This window comes from Pseudophryne corroboree, chromosome 10 (assembly GCF_028390025.1).
Source record: "Pseudophryne corroboree isolate aPseCor3 chromosome 10, aPseCor3.hap2, whole genome shotgun sequence".
NCBI classification, from domain to species: domain Eukaryota; kingdom Metazoa; phylum Chordata; class Amphibia; order Anura; family Myobatrachidae; genus Pseudophryne; species Pseudophryne corroboree.
This window is the reverse complement of record NC_086453.1, coordinates 209954620-209978550: the sequence shown is the minus strand read 5'-3', so window position 1 is coordinate 209978550 and position 23931 is coordinate 209954620. Positions and strand designations below refer to the sequence as shown.

At 44.5% G+C, this 23931-nt stretch overlaps 1 protein-coding gene across 1 annotated transcript in view; it reads left to right on the top strand.

The window, feature by feature from the left end:
• Positions 1-23931, top strand: part of CFAP74 (cilia and flagella associated protein 74) — a 741155-nt gene that overhangs the window by 324382 nt on the left and 392842 nt on the right. Inside the window, exons 14-16 of the mRNA XM_063943052.1 lie at positions 3781-3899; positions 10542-10608; positions 11947-12036. Coding sequence (XP_063799122.1) covers positions 3781-3899; positions 10542-10608; positions 11947-12036 — 276 coding nt within the window. The remainder of the gene's footprint in view (positions 1-3780; positions 3900-10541; positions 10609-11946; positions 12037-23931) is intronic.

The window sequence follows — 23931 nt, the reverse complement described above, 5'->3', positions numbered from 1 at the left end:
TATATTATTCTAATAATTTTTACCGTAGTAAAAAACATTTTAGTAGTGTTTCGGAGGCACAGAGAGTGGTGCCTCCTGCTGTTAATGGTAAAGGTGCGGAAGCGGGGACGGGGCCAAACATCGGGCAGTAAAAGCACATGCCAAAAATCACTGAAAGTGGCACTAGTATAAGTGCCTCTTTGACAGGCCCATATGAAAGCATGCCCCTGTCCCTGAGGAAGATATGATTGGGCAGTGGCAGCTTTGGGGCACCAAGGCAGGTGTCCACCCTGTCATCTTGGATTTTTTTCTCTCCATATTTACATTATATGTGGCTGTCCCCGCCTGCCCGCACTCCAGTGTATTCCACAGCCCGTCCTTTGCACCGTGGCAGAGGGGGGCGCCGCCGGCCAGGGAAAAGGTTGCACTGTTGCAGGGAAATTTCCCTGTGTGCGACGCAGCCAGGGAGCCCCCAATCTCAGAGCCGGCACCAGCCACTAGGCAGGTTAGACAATTGCCTATGCGCCCCAACCCGCTTCCCCCTCCCCCCGTCAGACTTTTTCAAATGTACTTTGTATTATTATTGCTGCTGCTGCACTGCCAGTTACACAGCAGCAGCAGCATGCACAGTGGCTGAGTAGCTCCACCTCCTTGAGCTCTTCTTTGCTCGGAGGTGCGAGCTTCCCGGCTATCAACTGGTGGCAGGCTCTCTCTGCGCATGACATGCGGATGGATGGGATGCGGACCTGCTGAGCCCGGACAGGTGAGCGGGGAATGGGAGGGGGAGGAGGCTGGCTGTACCTGTGACTCTGGGAGGCATCCCCTGTGATGGGAGCGAGGGAGTAGGAGAGGAGGCTGCCTATACCGCTGAGGCAGAGGGGGGAGAGGGGGGGGGGGGCTGCCTGTGTAGTTTACTTTGAAGCATCCCCTATGACTTGTGGGGGTGGGAGGCTGTCTGTGCTGCTGGGACGCCCCTTGTGACGGGAAGGGGGATGGGGGGGAGGTTGTTTGATGAGCTTGGCTGTATCCTGTCACCCTCTACCTCCATCACCCACTATCTCCCTGTCAATCTTACCATGTCACCCACTATCACCCTGTCACCCAATATCTTCCTGTCACCCTCACCATGTCACCCACTATCTCCCTGTCACCCAATGTCTTCCTGTCACCCTCACCATCTCATTCACTATCTCTCTGTCACCCAGTGTCTTCCTGTCACCCACTATCTCCCTGTACCCCAATGTCTTAGTGTCACCCACTATCTCCCTGATACCCAATGTCTTCCTGTCACCCTCACCGTGTCACCCACTATCTCCCTGTCACCTTAACCATGTCACCCACTATCTCCCTGTCACCCTGACCATGTCACCCACTATCTCCCTGTCACCCTCAACATCTCTCCTACTATCTCCCTGTCACCCTCTATCTCTCTTTCACCCTAACCATGTCACCCACTATCTCCCTGTCACCCAATATCTTCCTATCACCCTCACTGTGTCACCCACTATCTCTCTGTTACCCAATGGCTTCCTGTCACCTTGACCATGTCACCCACTATCTCTCTGTCACCCAATGTCTTCCTGTCACCCTCGCCATGTCACCCACTATCTCTCTGTCACCCAATGTCTTCCTGTTATCCACTATCTCCCTGTAACCCAATGTCTTAGTGTCACCCACTATCTCTCTGTCACCCAATGTCTTCATGTCACCCTGACCATGTCACCCACTATCTCTCTGTCACGCAATGTCTTCATGTCACCCTGACCATGTCACCCACTATCTCTCTGTCACGCAATGTCTTCATGTCACCCTGACCATGTCACCCACTGTCTCTCTGTCACGCAATGTCTTCATGTCACCCTGACCATGTCACCCACTATCTCTCTGTCACGCAATGTCTTCATGTCACCCTGACCATGTCATCCACTATCTCTCTGTCACCCATGTGTCCCCAGTCACCCACTATCGCCCTGTCACCCTGTCCCAGTCACCCACTATCTCCGGGGGGAGGCACCAGCCAGAATATAAAAATAGTCGGGCCAGCTCTGCCCAGTCCTGTACCTTGCGCCCACCTCCACCTCACTTTCACTGCCCGTCTCTGGCCTACTCTGCCAGACTCTGCGGCCAGTAACTAAAATCATGAGCTGCAGTTGTCACCTAGTGCAGTCCTGCCAGAGGGGGAGAGGCCACGATCCCCGCTCCTCCCCTCTTCTCTCACTGTACCTCCGACCCTGGATTCCTGGCTGCAATTTCCATCGGCGATCCCCGGAGTCAACATCAAAGGAGGAGCCACGCTGCAGTTCTAGGCCCTGGACCAGGTAAGTAAATAGCAATATAATGGTCACTCACTGCCTGTCCCCATCACCCTTTCCGTCTATCTGTCACACTCTCACCAACTGCTACTGCTGTTACACTTTCCCTGGCATCACCCACTGCGGTCAACCTCTACCTGGCGTCACCCTCTCCCTGTCACCCTTGTCCAGGACTTCCATTACCTTAATAGCACCGCACCCATGGCGCTATTAAGTTAATGGAAGCCCTATGCAACAAAATTGCATTGATGGCCTCCTCCCACTCCCTCCCCAGTCCCAAATACAGGTTGAGTATCCCATATCCAAATATTCCGAAATACGGAATATTCCGAATTACGGAATTTTTTAGAGATAGTGAAACCTTTGTTTTCTGATGGCTGTGTCCACAAACTTTGTTTAATACACAAAGTTATTAAAAATATTGTATTAAATGACCTTCAGGCTGTGTGTACAAGGTGTATATGAAACATAAAATGAATTGTGAATGTACACACAGTTTGTTTAATGCACAAAGTTATTAAAAATATTGGCTAAAATGACCTTCAGGCTGTGTGTATAAGGTGTATATGAAACATAAATGCATTCTGTGCTTAGACTTGGGTCCCATCTCCATGATAACTCATTATGGTATGCAATTATTCCAAAATACGGAAAAATCCGATATCCAAAATTCTTCCGGTCCCAAGCATTTTGGATAAGGGATACTCAACCTGTATACACAAAAAGAAAACCAATAATAGCAGCGCGGAATTCAATTAATACTAAAAATTAAAAAATGAGATGGATTGAATGAAAACAGATTCAAAAATGTATTAATAACTCTGATTAATAACCAATTAAAAGTCAATGTGACCACCGGCAGAATGAGTGAACCAGAAATGTCCGTTCCTTTTAAATAACTGGACACCAGTTTAGGCAGAATATACAGGCTTAGGAACTGCTTTCAGGCGGGGGGTGTTTATAATGCGGGAGCATGTTGTTATATAGTAATGAAATAAAAAATAAGCTAAAAATGGAAAAATGCATAAATCCAAAGGTCATTTTCTGCCATTATAATCTTATCTGTGCATAGAAATGGCAGTCTGTGTTCTCGGTACATTAGGGGAGTGCTGACAGAGGAGACAGCTGCCCTCTGGGCTACTTTTGGCTGACAGATGAAGGCTGGCACTTGGAGATGGCCATCTTTCATCGTTACACTTTGTGCACTAAACAGAATTGTCACTCTGTGCCATGCCAGCATTACCACAACAGAAGATACAGACACAGCCATGATTTTACCTGGCTACTAGCTGACAAAATGACACCATAGTGAAAGTTCCTTTTTGTACACACACCTAATGCATTGTATTCTATATCCAGCTGAAATGATTGTACACAGAAGCAGTAGTGCTCACGTTCACCAGTGTCATTACATAACTGAGGAATTATACTATTAGGGAATATCACAGTAACTAATATGTCTTTCTTTTTATGCTGCTTAATATTTCAGGACCTTGACGTGGGTAAGACATATAAGAAAAAGATCACTTTGACAAATGCATCATACACGATTAATTTTTGCAAGCTGGTGGGAGTAAGTGATCACCTGAAGGACTTCCTCTATATACAGTACGTCCTGTATTACTCAGACTCATTTCAGATCTTTTCTGTCTCCAGAATAACTCTATGTGGTAACTCTGCTGCCCAGTGACCATTAGACAACGGTATTCTGTCTTAAACAAAATGACATTATAGAAATTGTTTTGCTGTAATTTGCCTTATGGTATTGTATGCATATTCTATGAAAGGGGCCCAGAATCCGTAGTTATACCTCAGGTTACTTTAGTAATGTCATTGGAAATATCTGTTGTTTATAGTAATGATTCTATAATGACAGTCAGAACCACTTGAGCATCAGAAAAAAAAGAATAATATAAAAATATAAGGATAACATTGAAAATCCTTTCACATAAAAAAAAAAAGATAACTCAGAGTTGTAAGACCCAAGAGCACTGTGATTAGGCTATTTTATACTTAGTTTGACTGAAAATCCAAATATGTGCAGGCAGAATAGTTCTGCCAATTCCAATGAACCCCGTTTCATCAGGAACATTTAAGTATCAATCACAATATACCCCTGTTGTACAGATGCTGTAAGGATATTTAATTAGCTCCGGCAATTTCGTAGCTATTGAATTTACCCCGCTACGTATTCAATTGTGGGCCGTTTTTTGCTGTTTTTAAGACATTTTCACCAATGCCTTTTCACTTCTTTCTTTTTTAAATAAAAAGTCATTGGTGAAAAATGCCTAAAAATTGGAAAAAATGGCCCGTGTTTTTCGCCGGTGCAAAAACATGTGGATTGGTCGAGCCACATGTTTTTGCTCCTGCCAAATGTTTCAAGTAGGTGAAAAAACGGCTCTGCTATTGCATAGGGCAAATCTCCCTTCACCCTAAAAAATAGCGAAAATGGCTAAAAAACAGCACTAAATACCCCCCTATGCATTGACTCTAGTTTCCTTTTTTGTGTTTGTCCCGACTTCCTGAGGCATTCCAGGCATAGAGTGACCAGTTTGGGGCTGGTTGCTATTATAGCGGGGGGACACCACGCTGTATGTGCCCCTGCTTATAGAATCTGCCCCCCATCTGGTTCATCCCGATGTTGGTTATTGGAAAATAAGTGTAGGAACCCCAGGCCATTTTTAATTTTTTTACAACTCTTTCATTACATTTTACCCTAATAAATCCTTCTCAGATCATACTAGTCTGCGCAGTGCTTCCCCCAAATATTCTTGCCACAGACAGGTCTACTGTTTAGGCCGGTTTGCAGGTGTTATGCCTTTGGGTTTTGGTTGGTTTTAAAACTGACTTATTAGTAAATCTGTAGATCCTAATCTAGTCTATGTTTAAAAAAAAAAAAATCAATTGTTGGTCCATTGTTCTAAAGTATTCTAAAGGTGGGTTTTTGGTTGTTTTTATCAGTCTTAAATAATAAATGATCGGTTTCCAAAACAACCAAAAACTCAGAAACACCTTTAATAAATTTACCGTGAGACTCCACCTCCTACCAGCCTAGGTGCTAGCCAAGGACTGCTGTCTCCAGCTGTTGAATTCCTTCAGGTACTAACATTTTAATCCTGTAGCAGCATGTCTAGGCAGCCTTGATCTACATATGGTAAGAGCTAAATATTTGATCTGATTACCGAAAGGTCAGATCTTGTTTGTCCCCCGTGATTGCAGTAAGCCTGTAGTCAAAGTATTCTTTTAAAGTTACATGACAGATATACAGATAGTACAGATATGGAAAATCTGTTTACCAGGCCTGACAGGAAATGAAGAAAGACACAGCATACAGCCTAGTCCATACTTGCCGACTTCAGGAACTGGTTGGCCCAAGGACAGGAATAGACAGCTGCCTGGTATGTCACACAGCTCCAAAAATCACACAATCATAGCAAACCGTATCATCCGTTGTCAGTTGACTCTATAGATTGTAAGCTTGCGAGCAGGGCCTTCCTACCGCTATGTCTGTCTGTTTTTACCCAGTTTTGTTCTATTACGGTTCTAATTGTAAAGTGCAACGGAATATGCTGTGCTATATAAGAAACTGTCAATAATAATAATAAATAATAATTTTCCACTGAAACAGTTTGGGTGGATTTCACACAACTTTAGTTGTTGGTGTATTCCCTAGGGTGTAGCTACAATGGGTGCAGGGATTGCAGCTGCTAAGGGACCCAGAGATGAGAGGGGCCACCTTCCCTGTCACAGTTACATGTGTTATGTACATTTTTCACTATTGGGTGGCACATAGGGGCCCTTACAAACTTTTGTCTTGGGTCTGCAGTATATATTGGTATGCCCCTGGACCTTCTCATTGCAATGTGGTAAATATGAACTGGAGGGTATTATAATCTTACATAATATAAACTGGGGCACTGTAATGTGGCACAGTATGAAATGGAGGCAATGTAATGTGGCATAATATGAACTGAGGCACTACTATGGTACATAAAATAAACTAGGTCACTACTATGGGTTATAACATTAATGAAGACACTACTATAGTACATAAAATAAACTAGGACACTAATATGGGGTATAGCATTATCTAAGGCACCACTATGGCTCATAAAATGAACTAGGGCACTATTATTGGACATAAAATGAACAACTGCTGCACAGTGGTGTCTCTCTAGAAACATTGGGACAGGGGCCCTTCAAGTTGTGGCTACGCCCCTGTACAGAAGCACCATACTTCAGTCTTCCTACCTCCAAATTACATTATTTTAATTTTCCATTCATGACTGATCAAAACTGATCCCTACTTACTATAATCATGCAATTTACAAGAGGGAAGGACAGTATAAATGTTAGTGGTGTATCCATATTGTCTTGGTGCTTGGCTAATGTCGTACTGTCGTTGGCTCAGGAAAAATGTACTAATCTCTGTTTAGGCTCAGTATATTAGATCATCATTCATATTGTCGAAATTGTCCTTATGTCGACATTCACCATCTTGACAATCAGCATGTTGATGCTTATGAAATGTGCGCGTGGTGATATTGTGCTAGCGGTAACCCTAACCTTATTCTCTTCATGTAGACATTTCACATGTGTCGCTATTTATGATGTCAAAATGTAACCATGTCAACATCTTAACAGTCTACATAATGTTGACATTGTTATTCTTGTTATACTGACTTCATACCCTGTATTCTGGGTTTACCATTTCCACTTGCTTTAGTCTAGCAATTGGATAATATAGGAATCTTGGGATTGTGTAAGAATGGCGCTGTCCAATGAGAACCATGTAATAAATAAATTGGAAACCAGGTGGGAATAATGGGGACCTCCATGAGTGTGGATAAACCCAAAACATGTCTTAAGAATAACGGTAAAGGACTTGGTCCCACAATATGAGCACTAATTACAAACTACTTTGAAAGGCAGTAGTAAATGTTAATAAATACCACTATGGGGTGTATTCAATCGGTGTCTAATCCTCTCCGACGAAGAGGATTCGACACTGCACTATTCAATTTCCCGGCATTACCTACAGGTTTAGCCCGTTTTTGACAATGCTGATCTGACTTTTTTTAAAGTCGAATCGGCATTGTAGAAAAAGGGCCAGAAACCTGTCAAAAATGCCTGCAAATTCAACAAAACACGTGTATCCGTAGCTAATCCGCTGATCCACGTGTTTTCCGACAAGTCGGAAAAACTGCAACTTATTTGAATAGGTCGAAAACAGATTTGACCTAAAAAAGTCGGAAAGTGCCGTCTTTCCGACTTAAGGGCAATTCCGACTGTAACCGTCAAAGACTGTGGTTGGGTAAGCCCCAAACCAAGATTACACAAACTGATCAGAGGTGCAATGCTGGCTTTGTGATTTATTCTAAAAATGCACGCAAGAAAATAATAGTAAAAAGGCTGATTGTGCATAATAATCAGGGGTTAAAGTAAGCTGGAACGGGGCGGAACTGCGTTCCATCAGTTCCACTTGGAGACGGAACGCAGTTCCGCCTCCTCCGGCTCACCTAACCGATGTGTGCCGGCGCCGCAGGGAGATGCCGGGCGCCCGCTGAGATTGTGTTATCAGCGGCGCCCCTCTCTCCCTGCACAGCCGGCGGCAGGAGTTCACTACTGAGCTCCTGCTTCCGGCTCCCGGCGCGCTATGAAGAGAGACGTCATGGCGTCTCTCTCATAGTGCTGGGGAGCGGAGTGAAGCAGACGCCAGGAGGATCACAGCGGGAGCGGGGATTGGTAAGTATGGTGGGTTGTTTTTTTTTTTTGTTTTTTTAAACGTGTGACTACAACTGGGGGCATCACTACAGGGGGGCTAAACTACAGTGGCTAACTACAAGGGGGCAAGCTACTGGGGACATTACTACTGGGGGCAAACTACATGGGGCAAACCTACAGGGGCGCATTACTACTGAGGGCATAACTACAGGGGCACATTACTAGTGGGTGCATAACTACAGGGGCGCATTACTACTGGGGGTATAACTACAGGGGCATTACTACAGGGGTTGCATAACTACAGGGGCTAAACTACTGGGGACATTACTACTTGGGGCAAGCTACTGGGGTCATTACTACTGAGGGCATAACTACAGGGGCACATTACTAGTGGGGGCATAACTACAGGGGCATTACTACTTAGGGCATAACTACAGGGGCTAAACTACTGGGGGCATTACTACTTGGGACAAGCTACTGGGGGCAAACTACATGGGGCAAACCTACAAGGGCGCATTACTACTGAGGGCATAACTACAGGGGCACATTACTACTGGGGGCATAACTACAGGGGCATTACTACTGGGGTATAACTACAGGGGCATTACTAAAGGGGTTGCATAACTACAGGGGCTAAACTACTGGGGGCATTACTACTTGGGGCAAGCTACTGGAGTCATTACTACTGGGGCAAACTACATGGGGCAACCCTACAGGGGCGCATTTCTACTGAGGGCATAACTACAGGGACACATTACTAGTGGGGGCATAACTACAGGGGCGCTTTACTACTGGGGGTATAACTACAGGGGCATTACTACTGGGGGCATAACTACAGGGGCTAAACTACTGGGGGCATTAATACTTGGGGCAAGCTACTGGGGGCAAACTACATGGGGCAAACCTACAGGGGTGCATTACTACTGAGGGCACATTACTACTGGGGGCATAACTACTGGAGTCATTACTACATGGGGCAACCCTACAGGGGCGCATTTCTACTGAGGGCATAACTACAGGGACACATTACTAGTGGGGGCATAACTACAGGGGCGCTTTACTACTGGGGGTATAACTACAGGGGCATTACTACTGGGGGCATAACTACAGGGGCTAAACTACTGGGGGCATTAATACTTGGGGCAAGCTACTGGGGGCAAACTACATGGGGCAAACCTACAGGGGTGCATTACTACTGAGGGCACATTACTACTGGGGGCATAACTACTGGGGCGCATTACTACTGGGGGAATAACTACAGGGGCATTACTACTGGGGGCATAACTACAGGGGCTAAACTACTGGGGACATTACTACTTGGCGCAAACTACATGGGGCTAAACTACAGGGGCGCATTACTAGTGTGGGCATAACTACAGGGGCATTACTAGGGGCAAACTACTGGGGGCAAACTACATGGGGCTAAACTACAGGGCCACATTACTACTGGGGCGCATTACTCCTGGGGGCATTACTACTCGGGGCAAACTACATGGGTCTAAACTACATGGGCTAAACGACTGGGGGCATTACTACAGGCGACATTACTACTGGGGGCAATACTACACAGGGGCATTGCCATTAAGGGCATTACTAATGTGGGCACTACTGAGGGCATTGTAAAGGGGCCACTTCATAAGGGGCATCACTCCTGGGGACATAACGAGCACTACTACTGGGGGGCATTGCATAACGGGCACTACTACTGGGGGGCATTGCATAAGGAGCACCAGTACTATGGGCTCTATATAAGGGGCACTACCACTGTGGGCACTACCAGTACAGTGGACATTGCATAAGGAGCACTACTACTGTGGGTATTGTAAAAAGGGGCGCTACTGCTGTGGGCATTGTGTATTACGGGATGCTACCACTGTCGGCATTATGTGTATTGGGGGTGCTACTACTGTGGGCATTATTACTATTGTGTGACCATGCCCCTTCCTTTTTAGACCACGCACCCTTTTTTTTTGGGGGGGGGGGGGGGGGGCGCAATACCTTTATTGCATGGGCGCCGGGGGGGTTGAGTTCCACCATCTCTCTTCGACCACTTTAAGCACTGATAATAATGGTGTACTATATACAGCCAACCACACAAAGTCTAGTTCAGTTCATATGAATGGCACAAATACTATATAACATCAGCTTCATATGAGTATGCAGTAGGACAGTTTTTTGTTTTCTGCATCTATATAGCGGCCACAGAGGGTGGCCCTTGTATCAAGGAAGGCCTGCTAATACCCAGAAAAGTGCTTACTTTGTTCTTCACCCACTTCGAATACTGGTTTAATAATATCTAAGAAACTGAAGGAGAGGTCTGTATTGAATAAGTTATATGGAGAGAGAGTAAATTGCCTACACATGAACAAGAGGATGAATGGCTTGAGATGAATCCAGCCCACTTTGTATGCACAACATTGTGTACCCAGTTTTGAAAAATAAAATATAGTACACTGTAGATACTATGCCACTAGCCAAACGCACGTTAACATCATTCCCTGTAATCTTAATATTTATTTCTTATAGATTTGACCCACCTGGACAAATGTCTGCTGGAATGTCATGTGAAATGATGGTTACATTTAAACCAATGGTAAGTTCATAGAGAACAGTATGCAGTATGTTATATGATGATTTATGAACCATCATATAACATATACTGATAAATATCAGTGCTACATTTTCAGCCAAATAAATACACATTATTCTGTGTCAACATGAAATTTAATTGCACTACTGTTAAAAAAGCATGATATGTAGTAGGTAAAATATCTAAGAATGCAGCTATCTGAGCTTCTGTGACATCACTACCCCTGCCTAATCCACGTAATACATTTCAGCACAGCAAGTCTGTCAATTTGTCACTAATTCTCTGCTGCTTTAGTTAGCAAAGCTTCTCCTAACATGGCACCTGCTACAGACGAGCAAATTCTAAAACAATGGACATATCTAACGAAGTATTATTATGTCCATTAGAATTCAGTCATTTTAGGAGCAAATTCTAGAACAATGGACATATCTAACAAAGTATTATTATGTCCATTAGAATTCAATCATTTTATTATTACTGTCCTTTATTTACATAGCACCACAAGGGGTCCATAGCTCCTAATATAGGAAACAGAAGCAGTGCATACTAAAACAAGAAAAACAAGAAAAAAGTGCAAAAGACTAACAGTAGAAACATGCAGTGCAGAACATAGGTTACAAGCTATGAAACCACTGCTGCATATACAATGATAATACCCCTCTGTGCCACCCCTGTCTCTGCCCCTCCCCTTTAGACTGTAAGCTCTCATGAGCAGGGCCCTTCCCCGTCAATGCTGTCCTTTCCTCACTTATACCATTATCACCTCCCCACTACCTACATTGGCAAAAAATCCTTGGGTTCTGCCGCCCTGATGCATGTTTGACCATATTGACTACCGATGCAGCGATGTTTATAAACCATATCCATGTCCTGCAATGGTATGTATTGCTAGTCACTATTTGCTTTTGTAAGGCATTGTGGGCCCCTTGTGGTGTCATATAAATAAAAGATAATAATAATACCCACAAAATAAGTGGTGGCTGAGCCACAAAGTTTGGTGCTGTTGATGGCACTGGGGAGGAGATGACTGTATAAGTCAGGGAAGGAAAAGCTCATGAGGGAAGAAGGCCCTGCTAGTGAATGCTTACAATCTAGATGCTCTTACAGTAATGCTCAGCCTTTTATAAATATTCTATTTTATGTATTACCAGAGCTTAAATAATATTTTTTCAGCAGGTTTGTGAACCTTGATAGACATTATGTCTGACAGAGACACTACAGTCAAGAAAATAGGAAATACAAAGCAATACATTACTAATAGCCTCAGCTTCAGGCTGAATAGAATCATTTCTCTACCAGTGCTGTGTTACTTAATGTGTCTATTGATCATTTATTAATCAGATTAATGAAGATCTTGAAGGGGAAGTGATGTTCCTGGCTCAAGCAGGTCCCTTTTCTGTTCCTGTAAAATGTACAACCAAGAAGTGTGAGGTAATGTGAACATGAACATTTCCCTCAGCCAGAAAGTGATAACAGTGCATTGCGCCATTGTACAAGCATTCTATACTGCTAACAAATACGCAGAATGGGCAGGCCATCATTTCTACCTGCGTCTCATACAATTCTCTGCTCAGTCAGACTGTATACAGATAATGTTGGCAGGCACAAATGTATTGTGTGTGTCTGCAGTTCAGAGGGATGACTGGCAAGTTAGAAGATTTAAGTGACATGGTGTATAACAAAGATGTATGTAGTCAGATGTACAGTATCTGCATCAGTATATCAGTAATAGCAATACTGCTGGGAATTTACACTCACATTTACAGGCGTATTGAGAAAGGGCCACTATCAAAACTACAATCACCACAGTAACCGCTCACCTGTGCTTGGAAACACACCATTGGTGAGTGCTGTCCACAGAGACTGACACAAATTAGGTTGATCAAAGAAAAAAAAATGTCTATCATTTCTACAGTTCCTTCTTATAGTGTGATATTGTATCACTTAACAGGCCATCAGATGAGAGAGGGTGTCACACCAGCTACTAGTGTGCACTCCCGTTCCCTAATTCAGGTGTCACAGTGGGCTTTTTCATTTAGCAACTGTGCTGATGACGTTAATGTAAACTGGAACAGCTTACCTGTAACCACAAAGGCATAGTTCATCTGCACCGTCACACACCGGGCCCGGATAGGGCCCTTTTATTACAGCAGTGCACAGTGGGAAGCAGGAACAAAGAGGTGGGAAAATCTTCCAACCAGCATACTATGTATTGATGCCGGTCTAGAGGGAGGGGCCAGCCACCAAGAGCTTAGTTCAGCAGCTGGTATGACTGTGCCTGTCTGAATTTCATGCATATTGGTCTCTCACTGCTGCCCACCGGTAGTGTCAGCAGGCAGGCCATCAGCTAATACAGGCAGTGTTGAGGGAGGAGCTGAATGGCACCCTCTGTGCCACTCTACAGTGCACAGACGCAGGGCAGGCACAACACAGCCCTCCCTGAACTGAAAATCACTGGGCCAGTGATAAACAGAGTAGATTGTGGTCAGAGCTCCTATGGAGCATGGCACCCTCACCATGCTTACCGCTAAACCCATAGAGGCACCACCGATGACCGTTTTTATTACAGTACATTGGATGAAGTAAGCCCAAAAATATAACATAAGACGAGGCCTATTCACTGCCACCTCAGAGGAGGAGGACTAATCATGTTCTGTAGCTGGGAGAATAAGGTTGTGTGTCCTTCCATAGAACAGTGATCCAAATAGCAAAACACATTTTTATATTGTGAATTTCTTACCCTATTTCAAAGACATTGCCTATAAAAGATTGTATTATAGCAGCATGCATTGTGCCGCTATAACACTTCCTGCTTCGCCTCATTACCGAGGCCAAGCAGGAAGCTACTATGACCAGATGTACTAATACCTTGTCTGCCAGCGTGGGGTAGTGTAAACACCCCTCTCCGGCAATCCCTGCAGAGCACACTGCTCATTAGCCCAGTACTGATGTGCGTGTCTCCCAGCCCGGCCAGCTCAACTGCGCATGCACGAGATCTCGCAAATCACTCAGAATCTCCTGCGCAGCCCGGAGTCTTGATGCCTCCACAGCCAGGAACAGGTCTGTCCCTGCTGTGGAGATAGGGCAGCGCCACCTGCAGCTGTCGATATCGATAGCTGCAGGTGTCGGAATAGTCAACGCTGCTGACCATTCATACATTGCCCTGGATATCGGCGTGCTATCTTTTAGATAGCAGCGCCAAAGCGCCCCCGTCACTGAGCCCACACCACCAGTGTCCTACATGGGGGAAAAGCGGTACGAGTGCACATAATGTGCGCTAATACCACTTCTCCCCCATAACAAAGGATTTAATACATTTACCAATTAATTTGCTAATTAAGTGAAAGGAGGATATAACATTGTCCTGGAGATGTATCAAGCCTCGGTGAGAGATAAAGTTGAGTAGTTGCCCAAACCAACCAACCACCTTCTATACCCCTTTCACATCTCCAATGTTGGATCCCACCCGGGAATTGGAAACGGGTCTTTCCCGGGTAGGATCCGGCATTAGACCCCAACAGCAGGCTTCGGCAGGCTTCCCGGTTCGGCAATATTCTTGGTCGGGTTGCCATAGTGGCGGCGCTGGGAGATGAGCTCATCTCCGCATTGCCTCTCCCTATATAGTGATGGGTCCTGGGTCGCATCGACCCGGGAACCCATTCACACTGCCACTGACCCGGTATTCAACCCGGGAATAACCCTTCTTATTAGCCAGGTTGAATTACCGGGTCAGGAGATCCAGGAATTCTCCATGGCCCCTTTCACATCGCAAAGTGACCCGTGTCGACACGGCAATATAGCGGGTCGATACCGGGTTATTTGTGCGATGTGAAAGGGGTATTAGTGAAATTTCAAATACTGTGCTAATTAAATAACAGTTACAAGCTGCAAGCTGACATTTCCACTTTTTCGCTCTCCACGGCTTGATACATCTACCCCTGAGTAATGTATATAGTATATGACTGTGTGTCTAGCTTTTATACAGCAGGTCAAGTGCACCAGCAGAACAGTACAGTAACAGTCATATCAGTAATAATTTGTGGACCCTGTGAAAGTAGCAGTCAATGAATACAAAAAACAATTATATGTTAAAATCTAAAAAAATTATTCTAACTAATATTTAACAAAAATATTTGTGAGATATCCTCAAGAACAATCATTTTTGGTGAGAAAAAAAAAGGGACCTTAAAAGACTCCACAGCGCTGTCTTTAGCCAACTTTATAACGAATATAGACCGTGTTCTTATCCTTATTATATATATAAGTACTTTCAACTCCTGCAGTCACATCCATATATTATATGCAGTCCAGTCGTAATATAAGATAAAAAGCAATACGTTTATTAAAAATGTAATAAAAAAACTATAGTCCTCTTTGTTATAATCAGCACAGACTTCAGCAGGTTTCATAGTTCGGCTTTTAGTTAAAAAATAATTCTCTCACCGGACCTCCCAGACGCCAATTGCAAACGCAGCATTTCCCCTCCACCGAGAATCTCATTACCCGGGGCTATGCACGTAAGGGCTTTCTTTACCGCTGGCCGTCCTCAGGTACTCTGTCCCATGTTAGACTCCTATGCCGCTGGTCCTCCCACTGTTCACTCCGTCTGCTATAACAGACTCCCAGCTCTATCCTCACATGAAAAGTGACCAAATCCACATTCTACCGCCAACGCATTTCTACCCAATCAGGGTCTTTGTCTTTGATGCCTTGACAAAGACCCTGATTGGGTAGAAATGGGTTGGCGGCAGAAGGTGGATTTGGTCACTTTTCATGTGAGGATAGAGCTGGGAGTCGGTTATGTCAGATTATAACAAAGAGGACTATAGTTTTTTTATTATATTTTTAATAAACGTATTGCTTTTTATCTTATGTTACGACTGGACTGCATATAATATATGAATGTTACTGTCGGAGGTGAAAGTACTTATATATAATAAGCGTAAGAAGACGGTCCATGAGGGTAATTCTGAGTTGATCGCAGCAGCAAGTTTGTTGGCAATTGGGCAAAACCATGTGCACTGCAGGGGGGTTGCAGATATAACATTTGCAGAGAGAGTTATATATGGGTGGGTTATATTGTTTCTGTGCAGGGTAAATACTGACTACTTTATTTTTACACTGCAAGTTAGATTTCAGTGTGAATACACCCCACCCAAATCTCTCTGCACATGTTATATCTGTCCCCCCTGCAGTGCACATGGTTTTGCCCAACTGCTAACAAATTTGCTGCTGCAATCAACTCAGAATTAGGCCCTATATTCATTATAAAGTTGGCTAAAGACAGCGCTGTGGAGTCTTTTAAGGTCCCTTTTTTTCTTTCCATTTGGTATGGTGTTGATTGGCTGATCAACGTTCCTTGGAAGAACACAGCTGCAGTTTATCTTTGAGCGCTTGGAAAAAGGATCCCATTGTGTGTGTAGTAAGTCATTTTTGGTGGCTACCCGCAAATATTAAATACCTCTGAAATGTATGTATTGGGGACTGCCACAGATAGTGGAGATGTCTGCTGCGTTCCTCCTATTTCGATTGCAAAAGCAGCCACCATAGGTTTCTTTGGTAGTTGCTAATCTGCAAAATTGACCAAGCTCCGAATGCATAGCATTCCTGAGCTTGGCCTAGGCAGTTAATGTCATTATTAAATGGCGTTCGCCATGGTAGCCTACGGGCTACATTGTACAAAACTTCTCAAGAGAGGGATCCTTGGGATACTGTCCACTCATACAAACAGTCTGATGATTGCGCATGTGAAGCAGAGCAGCCAGGGTCTGATCCCAGAAATAAATTGATCGCATTAGCCATTGCAGGGAAGGGCTCCAATAGAAACCATGGCTTCAGGATCACCCTTCCCTCAGGGCATTAAGAAGTGTACTAATAGATAATATGACGGAGCTCAATACTTACCTATACTTGGCTATACTTACCAATACATGCCAAAGAGCAGCAGTTGTTGTGTAGACTAAGAGGGAAAAGAGGGAACAAAAATTTTGTTAATGGATGAACAAGCAGAGAGACAAAATGAAACAATTGTGTCATTGTGAAGCGGGAAAACTCTATATAAATACATACCTCCCAACACATAAGAAGCAGTGGTTAGGACAATAGCGTCGCAAATCAGTGCTCATAATGGGGCATGGCCTATTCTAAAGGGGGTGTGGCTTCACAGGAGTGCTGCGATTGCGAGCTATGCCCCCCATTTTCGTCACTAAGGGGGCATGCCCAGCGCTCTGAGAGCTGCTGGCATGCCCTCTCTCCCTCTGCCACCCGTGAATAGACACTGTGCACATGCGCGCAGCGTCTATTCACCGCTGCTCTGCTAAGTAGAGCAGTGAGTGACAGGGGCCTCCCAACTGCCCCCCCGCCCTCACCGCGAGACACTTGTTGGGAGGTATGTAAATAGGTCAATCCAACTCACGAAGACATTGAATATACCTAAAATAAGAACAATTAACCAAAGGAGTCTATTGTGCATATATAATACACACATTAGGGGGAATTCGTTTTAGTTTATATAGTAACAAATGGGAACCTTCTGAAAAGACATTTGCCCATTAAATAAAAGCTATAAATGGCTAAGATTTAGTGGTTAAATGCGGTAAAATATACTGGGGTAATTGTGTGTGGTAAGGAACAGGGCTTTAGGAAAAGAGCAATGTCTGACTTATTATATGCAAAGATAGGGAAGCAGTCACATGTTACAGTTCTATTTCACATGCTTTAGCCTACTGTATACTATTTTGTACCATTTTTCCTCTTTTGGTTATTCTATACTATGTGGACAAAAGTGATTGGATACCCTTAACCATGCGAAATTGTGTGCTCTTGCAGCAGACGCGCGTTCATGAAGGTATAAAACAGGTTGTGGGGCACTGATTAGATCATTTGCTAACTAAATGCCTTGCCGGAAGGAGCTAACCGAGTATGAAAAGAGTATCATTGTAGGCTGTGTGACCTGAGGTATGAGTGTGAGAAGCATTGCGGATGTTAGGAAGGATCCTAAATCTGTTGTGTCTTTTGTCTTTAATGCGTGAAAGAAGACCAGTCATTGCAGGAATTGGATACAGAAGGGGATTCAGTGAAGAGCTAGTAAGAGAATTGAGGTGGATATACAGTAGTACACTTGGAGAGGAAAATGAGCCAGGCAGCAACATCAAGGATAGATTACAGTTTAGAGAGGTGTATGTCAGCAAGGCCAGATAGGAGATTACAGTAGCATAGCCTCCAACATTTTACACATAAAAACCAGTACAAATTAGTAAAGGATTTTCAATGGAAATTTGGAGATTCAAAAATCGGTACAGACCTTAGAAAAAAGGTACTGTACCTGCCAAAAAGGTACAGTTGGAGGGTATGCAGTAGTCCAATCTGGAGATGACCAGTGAGTGGATGAGGGTATTAGTAGCGTCCAGTGTGAGAAAGGGTCTGATGCTGGAATATTTTTGAGATGGAAATGGCAGTGCTGCGAGAGGTACTGAGTGTATAGTTTGAAGGAGATGATGGAGATGGAGGAATCAAGGATAACTCCAAACAACATACTTGAGGGCTAAAGAAGATAGTTGTGCTATCAATAGAGAGTGAAATTGTGGGAGGTGAGGTTTTGCAGGCAGGTGGGAAGATGATCATCTCAGTCCTAAACATATTAAATTTAAGAAAGTGCTGGGCATCCAAGAAGAGATAGTCGAGAGACAGTTGGAAATACGAGTGAGGAGAGAGGTGAAGAGGTCAGGGGAGAAAAGGTAGATCTGGTCACTAGCATATACATGATATAGGAAGTCAAAAAAGTAAATGAGCTCACCTAAAGAGGACGTATCGAGAGAAAAGGAGAGGTCCAAGAACAGAACCTTGTGGGATATATATGGTTATGGGAAGTGCAAGAGAGTAAGAGTCATTAGAGGAGACAGAAAAGGAGTGGTCCATGAGGTAGGAGGACAGCCAGGAGAGGGCAGTATAATGCAGACTAATGCAGTGAAGGATTTGCAGGAGGAGATGGTGGATCCGCAGTGTCAAAAGCAGCAGAGAGGTCAAGGAGAATAAGCAGAGAGTAGTGACCCTTAGATTTGGAAGCATGGAGGTCATTGTAGACTTTTAAGAGGGCAGTTCAGTGGAGTGGAGAGGATGGAAGCCAGACTGAAATTGGTCAAGCAGGGAGTGTGAGGAAAGAAAGCCAGTAAGGCAGTTGTAGACAATACGCTGAAGGAGTATGGAGGCAAAGGGGAGGAGAGAGATCAGTCGGTAAGTTGAGAGAGTGTTAGGATCAAGAGTAGTCTTTTTAAGTATAGGGCATGCTTGAAGGCAGAAGGGACAGTGGCTAATGATAGGAAGTGATAGAGTGGGTGGGCAAGATAGGAACAGACAGAAGTAGAGAGGTAGAGGAGGAAGTAGGAGGGGATAGGCTCTAGTGATGAGGAATGGATGAGGGCCATTACCCCATCTCCAGATACAGGATAAAAAGAGAGCAGAGTTGGTGAGATGGATGTGGAGGTGTGGTCAGGGAAAGGAGGGGGCGGGTTGTGTTTCGATGACGTATGTAGTCCATTTTGGATGTGAAGTAGGTGGCAAAGTCAAGGGCAGAGAGTGAAGAAGGGAGTTGAGTTGGGGCTGCACAGAGGAGGGAGATGACAGTGGCAAAGAGATGCTGGGGGTTCAAAGATTGGGAGGAAATGAGGTTCTTTAAGTATGACTGTTTAGAGATGGAAAGGACAGCACTGCAGGAGGAGAACAGAAATGGAGGAAGTCCACTTTAGAGCGTGATTTCCTCCACTGTTGCTCGGCGGTACGTGAACATTGTTGCAGATATCTGTTGAATTTGGAATACCAGGGTTGAGGTGTTGATCTGCAATGGTGAATAGTGGTTGCTAGAGCAACAGAGTCCAGCAGAAGTAAGGGATACTTTGTATAGGGAAGTGGCTTGTTCAGGACACAAGAGAGAGCGAATAGGAGAGAGACGTGTCAAGCAGGGAGGATAAGGAAACGGTGAAGATGGCCTCAATGTTACGCTTAGTAATTGTAGCCTTAGGAGGTAGAGGTGAGAAGAAGAGAGTGCTAAGTTAAGAGAGCTGGTGATGGTCAGAGTATGGGAATGGGGAGTTGGAAAAGTCAGAAATATCACAACGGTGAGTGAAGACCAGATCTAGTGAGTGGGAGGGTGAGGAGGACCACTGGGAGAGACCAAGCAATGATGTGAGGTTAAGAGGCTGAGGATTCTGGGAGGATATCGATTGTGATGTTGAAATCACTTAGGATAAGGAAGGGAATGTCTGAGGAGAGGAAGTGAGTGAGCCAGGAAGCAAAGTGATAGAGGAATTAGTTAGGAATGCCAGGGGGATGGTAAATGACATCTACTCAAAGGTGAACAGGTTGGAAGAGAAGTATAGCATAGACCTCAAATGTAGAGAATGTAATGTTCTGGTGGTATGAGTTGGTAGGAGTAACTGGAGGATAGAAAGACCCCAACACCACCACCACATCGACCTCCGAAGAGGAAATCCAGATTTCTGTAATGGCTAGGAGATTCAGGGAAAACGAGATGAAAATGAAATGGGTGGGGACCAATATGTCACAGAAAGAGCTGGCATTCCAGAGGGCACAGGAGAGACGGAGAGAGTTTGTGGGAGAGATGAGTATGTGATTATCACAGTTACTGAAGCATTTAGGTGAGATTCCCTTGGAGGTCAGGAATGATAAGAGAGTAGTGATGGTGCGGGTGCCTGAGATAGGAAGGGAAACTGCAGGAGATGGGCGTAGAGGGAGTTCAGTGTGATGTAGGATATAGGTGATGTGACATGACAGGGAGAGGAAGGAGGGAGCAGGGCTGAGTGGTGGTGTAGTAGGACTATGGTGGGGCAGAGGTGAATGAAAGTTGGGGAAGGGAAGCAGAGGAGTGGACAGGAGACAGAGGAGAGAAGAGAGGAGAAGGTGTAGGGGGTAATTTAGATCTGATCGCTGGGCTGCTAATATTGCTTTCCTGCGATCAGATAGCCGCCGCCCGCAGCGGGAGTGTAAATTTACCGTGCAAGTGTTCGATCCAATGTGTACGCCGAGCTGCGGAAATCTACTTTGTGCAGTTTGTGCACAACCCAGGACTTACTCCTTCAGTGCGATGATAACAGGCTGATCGGGGCCGGAGCTGACGTCAGACACCCTCCCTGAAAACGCTTGGGCACATCTATGTTTTCCGGACACACCCTGTAAACGCTCAGTTGCCACCGACAAACGGCCCCTTCCTGTCAATCCCCTTGCGAAACGCCCCGTGCGTTCGGATTTTTCACACCATCCTGTCGCTGACCAGCGATGCCCGTTGTTATTGTTGTCCGACGCACGTGTGCATTGCGGTGCGTACGCATGTGCAGTTAGGACCTGAACACCCGCTGTGCGAAAGCGCACAGCAGCAATCAGATCTGAATTACCCCCATAGTGTGTAGTAGGTAAATAGGGGGAGGAAATATGAAAATAGGAGTGAAGGCTATAGGAGAAACATAACAGTAGATTTGCAGAAATGCAGGTGAGAGTACAGTGTTGGTATCAGTGTAAGGGCAATGGCAGTAAATTTAGTTTGAAGTGAAATAAAAGTGCAGAAATTGATTCTAACTGGAAGAAATGAGAGGATGTGAGGGCAAAAAAGTAAGGGTAATTCAGACAGGACTTTTAAGGTGTATCAAGGCAAAATTGATTTGGTACAGCTGTGCAATCTAAAAACTGAAAGTACAATTAAAAGCATTTGCCAGTGAAATCTTCAGATTGCTGGGTTGATGTTACCCTGGACCCCTTCACACTATAGGGAGAGGCGGCTCTTGGCGATGATCTGATCTCCAGGCGCCACCTCTGGACATGTCACCAACCCGGCAATATGCTGTATTGGTGCCACCAGTCTGAAAGGGGTCTCAAGCAGGTCCCACCCGGGAAGGGCCCATGCACAAGTACCGGGTGCGACCCACGTAATATGATGTGAAAGCAGTTTTAGATATATGCAATCAGCCTATACAGTGAGACCTAAATAAAGATACAATGCATGTGTTCCCAATTAGTGTAATCTAAAACCACTGCCCACCAACATTTTATCATACTTTGATAAATATGCACCCAACCTAAACATCCCCATCCTATACATTACCAATATTATACAGGTTACAGTACTAATGATAGCACTAGCTATCCTTTATTTTAGAGATGAGCAGTTTGGATGAAAGTGGGTCATATGTGACAGTGGGAGGGTAGGTGGGAACTTATAAAATGATAAGGGTTGGGGGGGCATGTCGCTCGCTCACATGCCGTGATTAAAAAAAAATAGCTTAATACTTGCAGTTGGGACATAGTTAATAAATATGCCCCAAAACTCCTAAGTGTACAGTTAATGTTATCACAGGCTACTGTCAAAGTCGAAAAATATCATAATGCATATGCCTTGTGCTAACCCCATGCACATGCCCGCTGCTCGTGCACTCAGTCCGCCGTGCGTGCACATATCCGCAATTTGCGTAGGATCGCTCCGGCGGAGTTTGTGAGCGTGTAGCGTGTTATTAGAACATTGCATATTTAACCCATATAGCGTATATTTTAGATATAGTTCCCCTAGACCATGTCAGCAAGTATTATTAGTTTAAACAGTTCCTGGACAGAGAGATTTGCCTTTGCATGATAGGAAGGGTCAGATAAAGGTTGGAAGGTGATGTCTAGTATCCAGCTGTAGGGTATTTTGAGGGTAACATTCCGGTGTTAGTTAGAGAAAGATCGCTTGTTCCTGCGTATAGTTATGTGCAAAAGTAGATTATGAACATTAACTGTATTTACTGTAAATTACATATGCGGCGGGAATCCAGAGGATACCACCCACAAGAGCAGTTGGAAAAGACATCTCCTACCTTTTCAAATCCACCTATGACCTTTACTGTAATGTGGAGACATATCTCTGTGTCCAATGAACAATGAGATTACAGTGACCATTGTATTGTGTATGCATGTTGTGTATATAAGGACCATTGTTGCCTGGCCAGTCAGAAGACTCTAAACGCTATCTGTATGACCAGCGGAGGACCGGATTCGGGTTGCGCTTGCGAATATACTCACGTACGTACATTCTCTGGAGCCATTATTCTGTTTAGATTTACTTGTTAGCCTGTAGTGTATAAATTGTATTGTTTTATCTTTTGGAATCAATCCACGGTGGCCTTAGAACCCTGTGGTTTCAACTACAAACAGTGTTGTGTTTTCACTTTCCTGCATGGGCTTTAAAGTAGATTTACTTGTATAAGGTGTATAGCATTGATAAGGTGTACGCACTGCGGGTACTTTGTATCGCCAGCGCTACTTAAGGTTTAAAGGTATAACATCGTTGCAGTACTTTGCTGCTAAAGGTTTAAAGTATAAGCATATCATTACATTGTATCATTAACAAAGTTTAAAGGTTATCAATTGTGTGTGCGCTCGCTGTGTGTACTCCGTACACTCAGCTCAGCGTGCGTACGCCAAGTGCGTACCACGTGCAGGACTCTGTACGCAAATAGCGTACAAAGTGCGTAGCACGTGCACGTGGTCTAGCGGCCATAGCGGCTCAACGGTAATAGTGTACAAAGGGGTATAGCTTTGCGGTCTAAGATAATACCGACATTATCACTAAGCACATTTACCTCAAAGTACAGATGTGTCCTCATACATCCAGCCTCATTCTGCGTCGCAGTGCAAGATGCCTGCCATGAGTGAGTCCTGCTACCGTTTGTGTCTTTTTTTTTTTTGCAGAAAATGCAGTCGCTACGCAATGCGTCCAGGACACAACAGAAGACTGAGCTGATTAATTTGTCTTTCTGTGTTTGACCAAAAAGCAATCTTGGTGTGGAAAAACGCTTCGGCTGCTGCCTTGTATTACTTCATATACAGATTCAGAGACACACATATATACAAGTGTCACATATTAAATTAATCAGCACAGTCTCCTGGTGTGTCCTAGATGTGGGGCAGATGTACAAATCCTTGGAGAATGATAAAGTGGAGAGGGATAAATTACAAGCCAATCAGCTCTTTACTGTCATGTCACAGGCTATGTTTTGCAGTTAGGGGCTGATTCGTTGGTAGTTTATCTCTCTCCACTTTATCACTGTCCAAGGCTTTGTACATCTCTCCATGTGACTTAGATGCCCGACACTAGCAGACTGTCACAGGATCTGGCGCACCGATATGGGCTGTTTGGCTTGACAGCAAGCAATGATGTATGAGGACCCATCTATAATACTGATGAATCAGACACGCACACACACACACACACACACACACACACACACACACACACACACACACACACACACACACACACACACACACGTAATATAAGAGGTG